The sequence below is a fragment of the Telopea speciosissima genome, chromosome 3 (genome assembly GCF_018873765.1).
Source record: "Telopea speciosissima isolate NSW1024214 ecotype Mountain lineage chromosome 3, Tspe_v1, whole genome shotgun sequence".
Classification (NCBI taxonomy): Eukaryota; Viridiplantae; Streptophyta; class Magnoliopsida; order Proteales; family Proteaceae; genus Telopea; species Telopea speciosissima.
Genome location: NC_057918.1, coordinates 22,528,249 through 22,542,464, shown reverse-complemented (window position 1 = coordinate 22,542,464; position 14,216 = coordinate 22,528,249). Strand labels below are relative to the sequence as shown.

General features: G+C 38.3%; 1 protein-coding gene across 1 annotated transcript; it reads right to left on the bottom strand.

Moving 5' to 3' along the window:
- Nucleotides 1-4,276: 4,276 nt before the first annotated feature.
- On the bottom strand, nucleotides 4,277-5,917 carry LOC122656279 (NAC domain-containing protein 30-like). The gene is made up of 3 exons (XM_043850761.1): nucleotides 5,737-5,917; nucleotides 5,370-5,641; nucleotides 4,277-4,882 (listed from the first exon to the last, which is right to left on the bottom strand). Exons 1-3 carry the CDS (start codon nucleotides 5,894-5,896, stop codon nucleotides 4,346-4,348), a joined length of 969 nt encoding a protein of 322 aa, XP_043706696.1. The 5' UTR covers nucleotides 5,897-5,917; the 3' UTR covers nucleotides 4,277-4,345.
- Between the last annotated feature and the right edge of the window lie 8,299 nt (nucleotides 5,918-14,216).

Genomic DNA, 14,216 nt, shown 5'->3' with positions numbered 1-14,216 from the left:
ACATGGGAGCTGAAATGACCACTTACACACTTCCCAAGGCAATGGGTAAGTGGTCATTTCATTCTCATGTGAGGGATTATAGGGAATTGGAGGGTGTCAGAATTGTAGGTCATAATGATCCCACGTCAACCAGAGGATCAAGAAAGACTACAACCAAATCAGCTTTGATCTGTTCATCAGCACCTACAATGGAGATTTGTAACTTTGTCAAAAAGACTTATTTGTATTTTGTATGTTCAGTTGGGCTGGGTCAACCTGAAGCTGATTCAGCGCAGACAAGCCCAAATTTGGCCCACCTGGCCGCAGGTTTTGGTGCCCAAACTGAAGTTCGGACTGGGCTGACCTTTACCCAGCCTGAGCAGAGCCCCATCCAAATTTACACAATATATGTAAGGTAGTACAAAGGAAAAAGACAGTACATTGTACATTCGGTTGAACAGATTAGAAAAAAAAAACCAGAGAAAGGAGAGTGATGGAGGAGAGAGGGAGAAGATGGAGGGAAAGGGGGGACTGCTTAAATATGTTGGATCGAACTAGCGCCACCCAACCCAACAATGTCTTTATTTATATTAAATCTGAATACCATGTAACAGATTAGAACAATAGAAAAAGTGAACCGATCGAGAGAGATGGGAGAGAGAGAGAGAAGATGGGGAGGGGGAAGGGGGAAGGGGACTGCCTAGAGATGTTTTGTTGGGTCAAACTAGCAGCGCCCCTTGTATGTTGGGTAATGTGGGGCGCACGGAAGTAGCCCGTTTTGGAAGTAGAGAAGTCTCTTCCTATCTAGGGTGTCAATTTTGGATCGGAATCGGTAACCGGACCAAAACCGTCCCGCTAGGAATCGAAATCGATCCACCCAATAGCTTATTGGTCCGGATATGGTCTTAGTGATAGATAATTGGTTCGGATTTGGTCTAGTCCCAGGAACCGTTAGAACCGAAAGAAATGACCAGGACTAGATTATAATGTAATAAAATCTAATGAATGATGTCATATAAAAGAAAAACAAAACTGTGAGCCCACTTGATAACCTTATGAGAAACAGTTTCAGGTGTTTTTCTGTTTCCGTTATAAGAAACAGAAAAACACCTAAAAATCTCTTGATAACGAAGTATTTTTTGTGACTGTTTTTGGAAACATAAATCAAAATTTATGCCCCTTGGAAGACTTTTGACAAACACGTTGGATATGTTCTGTCGTTTCTTAGCTGAAAATTGAAAAAGTGTGCCCAATAAAAACTCCTATATTTGTTCAGTATGCTCTTTTATAAAATTGAAAAAGTATGCCAAACATATCCTTTTGTTAATTTTTTTTTTAAAAAAGGGTTTTGCTTGTTTCCATATCTAGACCAAAAAGCTCACCAGTTCTATATCTATGATCCAGGACCATTAAGTAATGGGTGGTCCAGTTCTAGTTCAAGTTCCTAAACGGGTCCAAACATTATTATAATGTAGAGCCCAAAACAAGGACAATAGGAGTTGCTATAGAAAAACGGTAGCCAATATGTGTCAATATATATATTGTCATCTCATGCGAACAGATATCTTAGAACCGGAACTGCTAGAGAACCAGACCAATTGACACCCCTATTTGTATCTGGGATTAATTTGTCTCATGCACAACTTCAACCCATTTGGCTTTCGCTAACCCCTGGCTGGATTCTGCTCGTTTTGCAGGTGGGTGTGAGCGGCTATCGTGCTGCCCACAAGCCCATGCCTGCCACGTGTTTTTGGCTTCATCCGATGGTGAAGAAAGTGTTAATTCAAAATAAGAAGATAGCCATGCATTCGATGATTTTGAATCGATATTCACTTTTATTATTTGTTGGGCTCTGGCATCCGTGAGCAAGATATTAATAGGATTACGACTTGAGGGAGAACAATCACTTTTTGATTACACGCGATGTATCACATTTTCAGCTAAAGTGGGGCATTCTAATTTTTTTTTTTATGTTTTTTGGTAAGAAGTGGGGCTTTCTATAGACACCTCATATTGTAACCTCGGAGGGTATCTGTAACAATGATGAATGCTTCTTTAGAACTTAGGGAAGGTTCTATCTTCAGGCCTAGGGGATTCCCCATCATTTTTACAACGTTTGAGGTCATCCAAGTGACATGATAAAATACCTCTGAACGATAAACAAGGGCAAACTAACCTCAAAGTCCACCCAAATGTCCAAATAATGTGTTTTTTCATCATATTAAAATTTTGGTATGAAATAAACTCATTTGCCTATTGATCAGAAAAACATCTATTTTACCTATGTGGACTCACATTAGAGACAGTGTTTGTTGACCAGAATAGTCATTGAATGTCATACCAAGTCAAAGTATGGAAAAATTATGATTAAAGCCCTTTAGAATCATCCAATTTAGACTTTTAGAACCCAAGACACTAATGTTCAAAGTTTTGGGCCAAGTCAGTCAGGCCCATTCTGGTCCAAAACGAACCATTTTGAATTTGACTTTAGAGGGACAAAATCCTCAATGTTGAAGGGAATCAAAATCCTCTATTTCCACTTATCCGGTACTACCGTATACAAAAAATACCATCTTACCCCTGCTCGAGACCCTTGTCCGAACGGGATGAGACAGTATTTTTGGCCTTACTTGTATGTGGGGCGCATTGAAATACCCAACAAGCGGAAGTAGAAGATCAGGACTCATGTAAAAGGTGCTCTCCCTCGCATCGAACAGAGGTCCCAAGTTGGAGTTCTCAGGGTTGGGTGTTGACGAACATTGGACCCTGTTCGACTCTTACCTTCTTCGATGCACGTTTGACGTCGATGTTCATGCAATTGACATGGAACTAAGCCCATTAAGTGTTGAATTCTAGGTTTTTCCAAAAAATTTGGACTCTTCCTCTCTGCAAATTATGCCGCCACTAGTCGTTTGGACGACCCTTGGAATCCCAGAACTTCGTTAGGTTTATTCTTTGGGAACATCATCAGATAATTGACACCAAAGGGCACTTTAGTTTCCAAATAACATCTCAAGGCCCTCCTAACATCACTTTAACAATTCAATCTAACAGATCAAAATCACAAACCTGACCCTCTGAAGAGTGCCGGTTGATCTTACTTATAGCTTGGAAAGCAAAAATTGCAGAAATATTAAAATCTATATATTATCTTTGAAGCACATAAGATAAGGTTCCAAGGTTCTCATTGGAACCTTTGATATAAGCTTTAGTCCATCATTTGTGTTTCCTTCTTTCATATATGTAAGTTTCATATCAGTTTCTTGCTCAGTTTTATTTGTTCATTTTATTTTTTGATTTTTTCTTCTTGTGGATTCGAAAAAAGGAGCGTAGGAGAAGGGTTTACCACTTTTCAAAGGAGTTGGTGTTTACAGAAGAGATTATTGCATTGAAGTCAGTTTCCATCCTAGGAGCGATTTCTGGTCGTTGGAGTAGAGCCGTTAGAAGTCTTTTGGGTTTTTTTTTTGGATCGTTCTCTTCTCAGGTTCCTTGTCCGGTCAAGTGCGTAGGTTCTACTCATAGGAGGGGCAGAAATGACGACCTCACCCCTTACACAAACACACTGCCCGGATGGGGGTGAGGTCGTCATTTACGCCCTTCTATGAGAGGAACCTTTGCACCTAACCGGGCAGGGAACCTGAGAGGAGAAAAATTCCTTTTTTCTTGATTGATTCCTTGTATTTTGATTTTTTTTATATAGTTTTGGCTTGTCTCCCAAGATACGGTACTGATTGTATGTTTGAATTTTATTCTTTTCTTTTATCCAATTTTTAATTATCCATTAAAAAATAAATAAAAGGAGCAAATACATATTTATTCTTATATATTGCAGGAAAAATAAGAGCAATACATATAATTCTACAGTGCCATTTAGTATATAATACTTTAGAACAATCCACACTAAAGACAGAGAAAAAAAAAAGGGTTAGATGTTAGGTACTTGATCGATACGTTAAAAGCTCTAGAACTGATGGAACACATTAAATCAAACCCTTTAACCTATCTCATACTAGACTAGTCCAATCTAGCGCCCATACACTAGATCGGACTCCATTAGACACATAACATTAGAATACTGCACCATGTGATAGTTTCATTAACTATTAAGAAGAAGTTACAGATACCAAAGTTCATGATAATACCTAGTTTACAGTTATAAAAGGTAATGATAAATAAGAAAAACTTAAAAGAGAATGCTTTAATTTTCTCCTAGTAGCCCAAACTTGGAGGAGTTTGCTTTGCAAGAATTCCTCTTTATCATCACAAGAGTACAAATGTTTAGCTAATTAGCACTTCTTCTGGGATAGAAAGTGACCATACTTCCTACTATTCAGTCAACTAAAGGAACCCACCAGTAGTAAGACTGTTACAAGTTATTATGAAAGCAACCAAGGAGATTATTTCCTTGATTTAGGGCATCCAAGTCATAATCTTGTTGAATTAATGGGAAATTAGTAGTGGGACATGATGTAGTGTCACTAAGTTGTGATGCCAGAAGCTCATCCAAAGTTCTCCAATCAACAAACTGTGCTCCATGGTTGTTCCTTTGGTCATTATAATCCTCTTTTGAAGTACCACAAGGCTGATCAAAACCTTCTCTAGTGGCTAAACTGGTGGACAGTGTAGGGCTATCTAGTTGAGGAAGATCAATGAGTTGATGATCTAAGTCGTTAACATTCTCGGACACAAATTCTTGCTGCTCATAGCAAACAGGTTGATGAGGAAAACTTGTGGTTCCTTGGTAATTGTTAATTACTTGCACAGGACTAATTATATCTGAAAATGATCGAATTCCACTTTGTTCATGATCTCTTGCATAGTAAGCGCGATTCATCATTTGAAAACACTGTGCATGGCTTGGACTCGGCTTCTTGAATGCGCGACACACAACCCATCCTTCTTCCTGCAGTTTCCAAAGCGTTTTACAGAATTTTTAGAACTCTAAACATGTAATTTAAGTTTGGGATTTTCTTATTGACTCCCCTCAAGGTGTCAAATAATTTGTAACTTTACTTTTTTACTCGTTTTGGTATGAAACACATTCTTTTTCCAATGAAGGTAAAAACGTCATTTTACATATATACTCGAAAAAAAGGATCGTGACGATGACTCTTTTTTGATAGTGACATATCACTTACAACTTATTTTTGAAAACTCTTTTATACCCTTATCTTAAAAACCTTTTGAGAATAAGATGAAGGACAATTAAAAGAAATTGTCAAGGTCTAAATTGTCATTCAGACACTCCTAATTTTTATTTTTTTTGGGATAAATAAAAAATATATTAAGAAAAGAAAAGAAACAAATACAACTAAACTACCACAAGGGCTAGCCAAGGGAGAAACCCTAACTAAATCATAGAATTAGTAGAAAGTTTTGATTGAATTTACCTGAGGAGGTCCATGTTCAGATGTTTGGAGTCGATACTCATGCATGATCCAGTCAGATTTCTTCCCATGAGGTGCGCGGCCCTTGTAGAACACCAAGGTCTTCCTCATCCCTATAATTCTGTTTTTAGAAAGAACAGCTTTGTCTCTGCCTGTTGCCTTCCAGAATCCAGCTACAGTTGCTCTATTGGTTCTTGTTCCAGTTGGATACTTCTTGTCTTTGTGACTAAAGAAGTACCATTCATTTCTTTCCTCATTTCCTAGCTTGCATCTATCTACAATATTATATAAGAAATCAAATTTATTTATGTTAAAACAAATGATCTAAAGCTTATCTAATTAATAGAAATGTTCTGTTAATTAGTTATACCTTGGATGTCCCATGGCTCAATTCTGTAGAGATCAATTTCAGTGATGACCTCCATATCAATCTTTTGGGAATTCACCTTTCGTTTGAGATAGTAACCCACAAGCTCTTCTTCTGTTGGATGGAACCTAAAACCTGGTGGAACACAGGATTCCCCTTCCATTGTAGATTTTGATCACCTGAAAGTCAAAACCCACAATAGTGAGATTCACTATTTGAAGGATACCTGGTAAGAAATTCTCCTCTTCACCCATTTAGACAACAGAAACCCTACAATAGAGGGTCTGTGGATTGGGTGGATTAAGACTTAAGTCATCTGGTAGTCTATTTTTTAAGCACATGGAAGATGGCCTTTGGACCAGTGGCTCCCACTAATGAAATATTAAAGGGTACCTTAAATAATAGATACCTAGCCGTCCTACGTGCCTATTGTAGAATTGAAATGATTAAAGGCTCAAGCTCACAACTAAAGCCATTCTACTTTTCTGTTCAGAAAGATTTTCAGACACACACACACGCATGCCAAAGGTTATTGCATTAAATTTTCACTGTCAAGTTGGACGACATACTCTTCATTTAGGACCACTTAATCATAATAAAGGGTTCATTACTTTTGACATTTATAAAGCTTTGCATGCATGCTAATAAAGACAGAGACTCTCTAATTAATTACTGTTCACATTAATCCTTTCAAAAACCATAGGAAGACAAACATGCATACGAGACTTCAATGGTGATTCATCTTATTGTTGGGATTCGGATGGAACTCATCTTTTAAAAGCTAGTCATTAAGACGTAGCAGAAGGATCAGGTTACAAGTTTTATGAACTTGAAGGATCTTCTTCAATCTCTAGATATCTTGAAAGGGTTTTTCATATATGGAGAACTTCACACCACAAATTCTTGGGAACAAGTGGAATCCCACAGAGAACACACTAGTAACTTGATGAACAAGATTGAGAGTGAGAGTGAGGGATCTCAATGGTGCAAGAATGCAATTAGGTTTTGGGCACCTCCTCACAGTGTTTCACTCTCACATAGGGAAGAGACACAAAGAGGGAAGGCCACCTCCTTAAGTGACCAACCCAATTGGTCCAATCAGTTTCCCCATGGGTGAGTATCAAACCCGAATCGAGTCTGCTCAGGTTCAGTTAACAGGATCGAATTCATCTTTTAAAAACTAGTCGTTAAGGAGAAGGTGCTCAAGTCTCTAGAAGCCTTTACATCGTGCTACTCATATCCGATGTGGGATAATTGCTTTCACGTGGAACACAACACCTTTTAGGGTAAAATATTCCGACCTAATTATCCCTTTTCTTGAATCCGAATTTCGGAAAAAGAATGAAATTCAAGAATAAGTTTGATCATGTGGTTATCATCATCAACCCAATATAATTTGGGTGCAAGGTGAGGTTGATGACAAAGACTGATCTCAAACAGGACTCAAAGATTGTTGGGTGCATATGAAAATGGCAGACATTAAGGGACCCATCAAGAAACATAAACTTAAGTGTCTCCTAACAAAAAACTTGCTTTAGTTTCATGAATTTAGCAAAGTAAAAGATGTTACATAGGCAAATAAGGAGCCGAAAAGATTGAATTTTTAGAGTTTAGAAGCACAAACCTAGTTATGTATTGTTTTGAGTGGAGTGCACTCCATGCCTATGGTGGTGGAAAACCTATCCCCACAACCACAACCACCTCCACAACTTCAATCAATGGCAGCCGGAAAATATCATTCCATTCCGCCGCCGAGGACTTCTAGCTAGCTAAGTTGCAATTCTAAAGAAACCTTATCTTATCTCAAACCCTTTAATAAATGTGTGATCGATGCTCATCATTCAATGCCAAAACCTATCTCTTAAACTATTTTTATCTCTGGCCAACCACTAAATAGGTTTCTTCTCATGGATGAAAAGATTAAAGCATAAGTCAATAAATATAAGAATTTTGTCTTGAGAGTACTACTCACCGGAATAATGTGATTTTGCCTTGTTCTTCTGCTTGCCTCAGAGAGAGAGAGAGAGAGTTGTATTGTGTTAGGTGGATGTGGCTTTTGAGGTTTTATGTGCTTCTGAGTTGTGAAGGGAGAGAGGTTGAGAGATATAAACAAGAAGATATAGAGAGGAGGGGGAAAGGGTGTTATCGATTGCGCGTGGGGTGGCAGAGATGAAAGGGTTGTTTGGACGGCGTGACACCGAATTTTCACGCCACCCTCCACCGATATATTGTGTCTCAAGATTTTTCACTCCCACCCCCCAAAAAACACTCTTTGATTGGCCAATACAGCTCTCCTCCTCCTCTTTGTTTGGTATGCCGCCCTTTGCCATGTGTCAATCTCCACAGGTTGCCACCTGGCTGACAAGTCGTATTCCACTAATCCATATCATGTACCAATCATTTGTGTCCTTCTCAACAAATTCCTTCCCCTTGTGATCCCTAAGAAAGATATAACCCTTTTCTTGTTACATGGCTAAGCTTCTGTAGCCTATATCTTGAATTGGCTTGGCTTGGCCGGTTGGCTTTATGAAGGTGCCATTAAAGACATTTAGATCCATGAGGTTATGACAAGTGCAACCCCCCCCCCCCCCCCTAATGATACTTAACGTAATGTATTGCTTACCGTAATTAGTAAATTTCTATTTAAGAATACTTTTCCACCATATATCATGTTTGAGAACCAAGAAGCAAAAAAAAAAAAAAAAAATTCTGAGAATTAACTGGTCTGATTTAAACTTGCCAAGTTGATTAGTGAACCAAGAAGTGCATTCCATGAATGTGAATGGAAGTCTTCCGCTCTTAACTAATTTCGTCCTTTTAGGCATCACTATGCCTAGTGACATATAACACTTCACTATTTTTCGTTTGAGAGTACATGGGTTAGGCCATGTGATAGAGGACTCCACATATACCTCACTGGCCAAATTTTAGTTCAAAGCAAGCAAGAAAAGTTACTCAAACTATGATTCAAGTTTTTAGTAAAATTAACAAAATTCCATCAAATGGACGGAAAATTATCACCTCCAGTTTGCTGACTGGCCCAATTCCCCAGTTCCTCTAATAGGAGGATGGTGGACCCCACCCGGGCAGGGTGTTTGGGCATGGGTAGAGAGGTCATTTCAGCCCCCCTTTGTTAGAGGAACTGGGGAACTGGGCCGGTCAGCAAACTGGAGGTGATAAAGATCCTCAAATGGACATGAATATAAAATGCAAAATGACATCTTTTGTAATATTAACTTCTTCATCTACTCATTTAAACTGAAATTGTACCAATGAGATGTTTGACTAGTTCTCCATCACATGGACTAACCGATGTACTATTTTGAGGCTATTAGTGAAGTGTTTTTTTTACTAGGCATAGTGATAAGAAAGCTAGAAACCCTAATTATAATATGTGCAAGAGATTATTGTCTGGTCATGTAACCCCTACACCAGTACAGTGGCCAATGATAGTTCACGCATGGGCATCAACATAGATGCAATTTTTTTATTTCATAGGGAGCAGGGTGGTATGTACTTTTACACGCTACTGTGTCTGGGCTCAAGAGTTTCCTTTAAATTATAGCTAATTATCTGATGATTTTAATCACCCAATTTCCAAACTAGTACGTGTATTTCATTTAAGGCTTTGTGGTCCAACCACTTAACCTATCTAACAAAAAACTGTTCTAGCTTCATCATAAAATTTGGTTGACTCATTCAGTGGATGGTTGAACCATTGATCCATGACCCAGTACTCCCTTTTAAGTTTGAATAACTCAGAGAATGGTTGGTTCAATTAGTTCATCCGAGAGAGTCTCTCTGCCATCCCTCTTTTGGTAGATCATAAGTCCACTTCCCTCTTGGTAGAACTGTTCTCCTCTCAATCTTGGATAGGTCCACACTTAGGTTTTGGTCCCATCAATTGATTGAAAAAATGCCTAAGAGAGATTTAGATAGTTTAAGAAATAAATATTAGCTCATTATGTCCAGTGACCCAACAATGATGTACCCTCACCTCGGATCCAATGCAGTGTGAAAAGGGAAGAAGACTCATAGCCTGACACTGTATTTTACAATACACATAATAGCTATATAAGGTCATAAGGAGTAATAATGGATGTTTTAGCCGTCATATGTGGGGTCTCATACTCGAATAGGAACCCAAGTGTATTCACAGTTCTCTGGACCGGCAGTCGAACCACAGTTAGTGGATTGTTCACAATTGGACCCATATAACCCGGTCCGGGTCATATCGTTGGTCACATGCAATGACTGTTGACTTGCATGTCAACAGACTGTAATCTGATAATAAAGTTTCAAATCATGCTTGACCCATTGGTTGAACCGGGTTGATTCAGTTTTAAACTATGAAATAGGGCGCACAACTAATCAAGATTATGAAGAAAAATAAAGCACACCAAAGCTCCAATTATTTAAATAAACATAAGAAGGCTCCAAACGACCAAAAGTACAAAAGATAGAAATGTTTATTTCTTAGGAATCTAAAAAGAGATTTCGTCACTGATTATTGAATTCAAACCCTTTCTCTTCCCTTTGCTTTGGTTGTTATAAGACACTACAGCTCCGTACTTGTAGCTTATGAAGGAAATAGAGAGGTCAATTAACTTAAAACAACGGGTACGGAAGTGATTTTATTAACTATTTTATTTGCCTATCCCATTGTCTTATAGTGTAAACATTCCCTTGTGTTCAGTTTTGGTTTACTTGAGAAGCATTTCAAGGTTTCTTTTGCCTCCAAAATACAAAAAAACAATTATAAAGGAGTCAGGATCACGTTTGGTACCTTATTTAAAAAAACAATTCTTTCTTATCAACAACTTCATATATGTTTTTTGATTCTTCTGAAGGGCTACAAGAGTTTTCTTTTTTCTACATGCGTACCTACAACCTTGGATGGACTTGTGTCACAGTCCAACTGTTGGTTCCGGTTAATTAGAAGAATGAACTAGAGTGGGTCAGTTTTGTTATCTAACCAGACTAATTTAACTGGCCGGTGCCCATTTAACACCCGAAAGCATCACCTTCTTTGTTACATAGTTGAGGATATTCTATTAGTATTTTGTTTTAGGAAGCGAGGTCTTGTGATCAAAATCTTCGTTGCTGCATAATTTTTTGGGGCCATCCATCTGAGGCTCACTAGGGCCCAGAAGCTCTCAGTTCTTGCGTGACGTGGGGGTCATGTATGAACCCGGGAGAACTTAATCGGCCTAAAGTCGGATACCCCTCCTATCTCCCAAAAAAATATATATATATATTCCATTAGCATCTTTGGGGATTGAATGTTTTATAGATTAATCATTTCTGATTGTATCCCTTCAGTTGTGGTGGCGGTCATTTTTAAGGTATTTATGGTGAATCCAAAGGATGTCTTTTCTCGTCATAATCCATCAAATTTGCTTGAGGATACCCATTGTGTTCATATCCTTGATGCGTTTATCCCCCTAACTACGTACCTTCAATTCCCTCTTAGGATTGCACATTGCATCTCAATTACTTGGGAGGTCAAAAAGGCCAAAGCAAACTGAATGGGTGGTTAAGGAATTTGAGGGAGACATGATCAGTGTTATCGGTAAACTAACTTTTTGTTCTAAAGTTCACCATATCTGGCAAGAGAGGAATTATAGGTTATTTCGTAAAAGTCGAGGGTGAGTGTTGGAGTCTGGATCCTCTCCAATGACATTTAACCATCAAAATCAATCTCCCACCATCCATGTCCCCACACCCCATGGCTGGTGGTTAAATATTGTCATTGGAAATGATTTGGACTCTGAGTGTTATAGGTGAGGGTGTTGGTTTATTTCTTGATACAAATAGGGCTCTTATATAAACTTGAGTAAATATAACTCGGCTTCGATCTGACCTAATCCACGCATGTGTTAAAAGGCACTACGGACATCCATATCCATTATAAGTCCTATGAATACTTATAAACTTATTCTCACACTTGTTTGTGAGCAATATGAGACTTAAAATGTTCCTATAGTTTTTTGTTTTACTTTCTCATAAAAACAACAAAGCTACAATGTAAAAGGGTTAAATGTTTTGAAAATTAAACTTTTCAATAAACAAGAATTAAAACCGGCATGCCTAGTAGAGGAGTGTTTGATTAATTTGTTATTAAAATTGGATTTCACTTGACCTGATGTGCAGTAGATAAGGCTTCAAGGCTTCAGATACAAAACCAAGGTGCATCCCCGCCAGATCTAGAACCAAATAGACCATATTGGACTCAATTAGGGCACCTGGTCATGTTCAACCTTATCTCTTAATCCACAATGTATCAGACACTGGAAAAAAATTCCTTTGTAGTGCGGGCATCTGGCGGTGCACTACAGTGCGGACCTGAGAGTTCAACACGTGGAAGATGAAAACATCTAACTGTGCCGAGCTTGAGAAAAAAAAAAAAAAAACTTGCTTTACATCAAGCTCACACCGTTAGACGAAGCTTCTTTCATGTATCGAACTCTCAAGGTCCCATTACAATGCACCACCAGATGCCCGCGTAGGATTTTAATCCATCGGACACTACCCTTTACATGGTCAAGTGATTTATTAGGTAGAAGGATGTTTTCCCTTCAATCTAAGGACAATATCCAATACACCGAAAGCTACTCCTTCTCAGCCACATAATCATTTGATATCAGCCCACATTTTTCTAAACAATTTAATGGACCTTGATAGGTCCAACTCTAAGTCACATAATCATTTCACATCAGCTCATTCATCCACAAACCGACAGTCCAATTAAGAGAAGAAAACAGAATAGAAAGAGAAGAGTATTCATAAAGTGAGCAAAACAAATTTTTGGATTACCAAAAGCTGCAGCCGATGAGACTTTGAAAGAATTAAGCCAATTTTTCGGCTAGGACACAACACAAGTCTTCATGCGTCGCGTGATAAAAGAGTTACATATAAAGGTTCTAGATGGGTTTCTACAACCTATAATATATATATACCCAACAGTGACAATTGGACACTGACATGCAAACCGTATTATAATGTTCCCAATTACTTTCTGGTGCAGATAAGGCCTATTATCATCAAAGCACCTCTTTTCGCACAGACGCATGTTGATAAGCCATCAAATCAGTTCAGCCCATTTGATTCGTTGGCTTTCCATTAAGTTGAACTTCTTGAATGGATGGTGTTCAATTTAAGGGTGTCAAAATCTAAATCGAATCGGTTAAATTGGTCTAGACCGACAAAATTGAGCCCGATCCAAACCAAACCGATGGCTTATCAGTTTGGTTCGGTTCTAGTTTGTAGGTTACCGTACATTTGGTTTCGGTATGGTTCAGCCTAAACCGATGGGTCACCGATTGGCATGACCGATAGGACCGAATCGAACACTGAAACCAACCCCCGAACACTTAAAATCCTACCTAATTCCTATCCAAAACTAGTCTATACCTACTTTCCAAACGAACTAAACCGGATTGAAACCAACAGAAAACACTGGACCGAACCTAAACCAAAACCGAAAAGAGTCCTTATTGATTCGATTTCATTTTCTGAAAACTCATACCAAAATCGAAAAAACCGAACCAAACCATCCGATTGACACCCCTAGTGTCCATATGATGAACCACTGGATATAGTGTGTATTGACAGTGATAAAGGTGAGATTTCAATGGATATCATAAGGTGTGTTAATTGATAGAAGTGAGGTGTATGAGAGAATTGGTGGTTTTTTTTATTGGGGGATGGGTGGCTTTAGCATAGACAAACAGTGTGAATCAAGCAAGTGGGGTTTGGGGCGGTTTGTGGGACCGGTTGAGCTCCGACCCACTTCTTTTTTAAACAATATACTATATATATCTTCAACCAAATTCATAGTATCCAACAAAAGGGAAAATCCTTTTTTTTCTTCTTTTTTTTTTGGGTAACAAAAGCTTCTAGAGAGACTCTTAACTAGCTTGATCATGACTTGTCTCCTCTCCCCCACACCTTCTATATGGGTGGGTCCCACCTTCCTAGGTTCAAGAATGATATAACTGTCCAACCTCAGACCTATTCTTTAGAAAGAAAATATACAAGTGGGTATCACTAATGTGGTCCTGATGTAGAGAGTCTGTTATATGGGTTTAAACCTTTTTGACTCTGGTAGCTAAATTAGGTTCAATTCTGATCAATCAATCGATCAACTTGAAGTAAAACATCAAATAAAATCATGGATCACAATGATTTCGATTTTTGAATTTAGTAGTTGTTTTTATAACTGTTTATATAGTGAATGAGTGAAATTCCACTTTTCCGTCCCTTAAATCAACACCATCCAAACAGCATTTGGCCTGGTTCAGTTATTCATGTAGTTATTATCATCAACACTTGAAACCATTAATGGATCATAAGTATAAACTTTACATTATAATTAAATAACACCAAATGGGATATCATGCCCTTAAGACAATCAAGTATGTAATGGAAAGTGAATTTAGGCAATAAGGAGCAATAAAGAGCAATAAAGAGACAATCCAATA

What these genes read in the sequence shown, in the direction of transcription:
- LOC122656279 (XM_043850761.1), bottom strand. Translation starts at nt 5,896, where the DNA reads ATGGAAGGGGAATCCTGTGTTCCACCAGGTTTTAGGTTCCATCCAACA. An exon ending in TGAGCCATGGGACATCCAAG is followed by an intron (nt 5,642 to 5,736) that starts GTATAACTAATT and finishes ATAATATTGTAG; the next exon opens with ATAGATGCAAGCTAGGAAAT. An exon ending in CTGAACATGGACCTCCTCAG is followed by an intron (nt 4,883 to 5,369) that starts GTAAATTCAATC and finishes TGGAAACTGCAG; the next exon opens with GAAGAAGGATGGGTTGTGTG.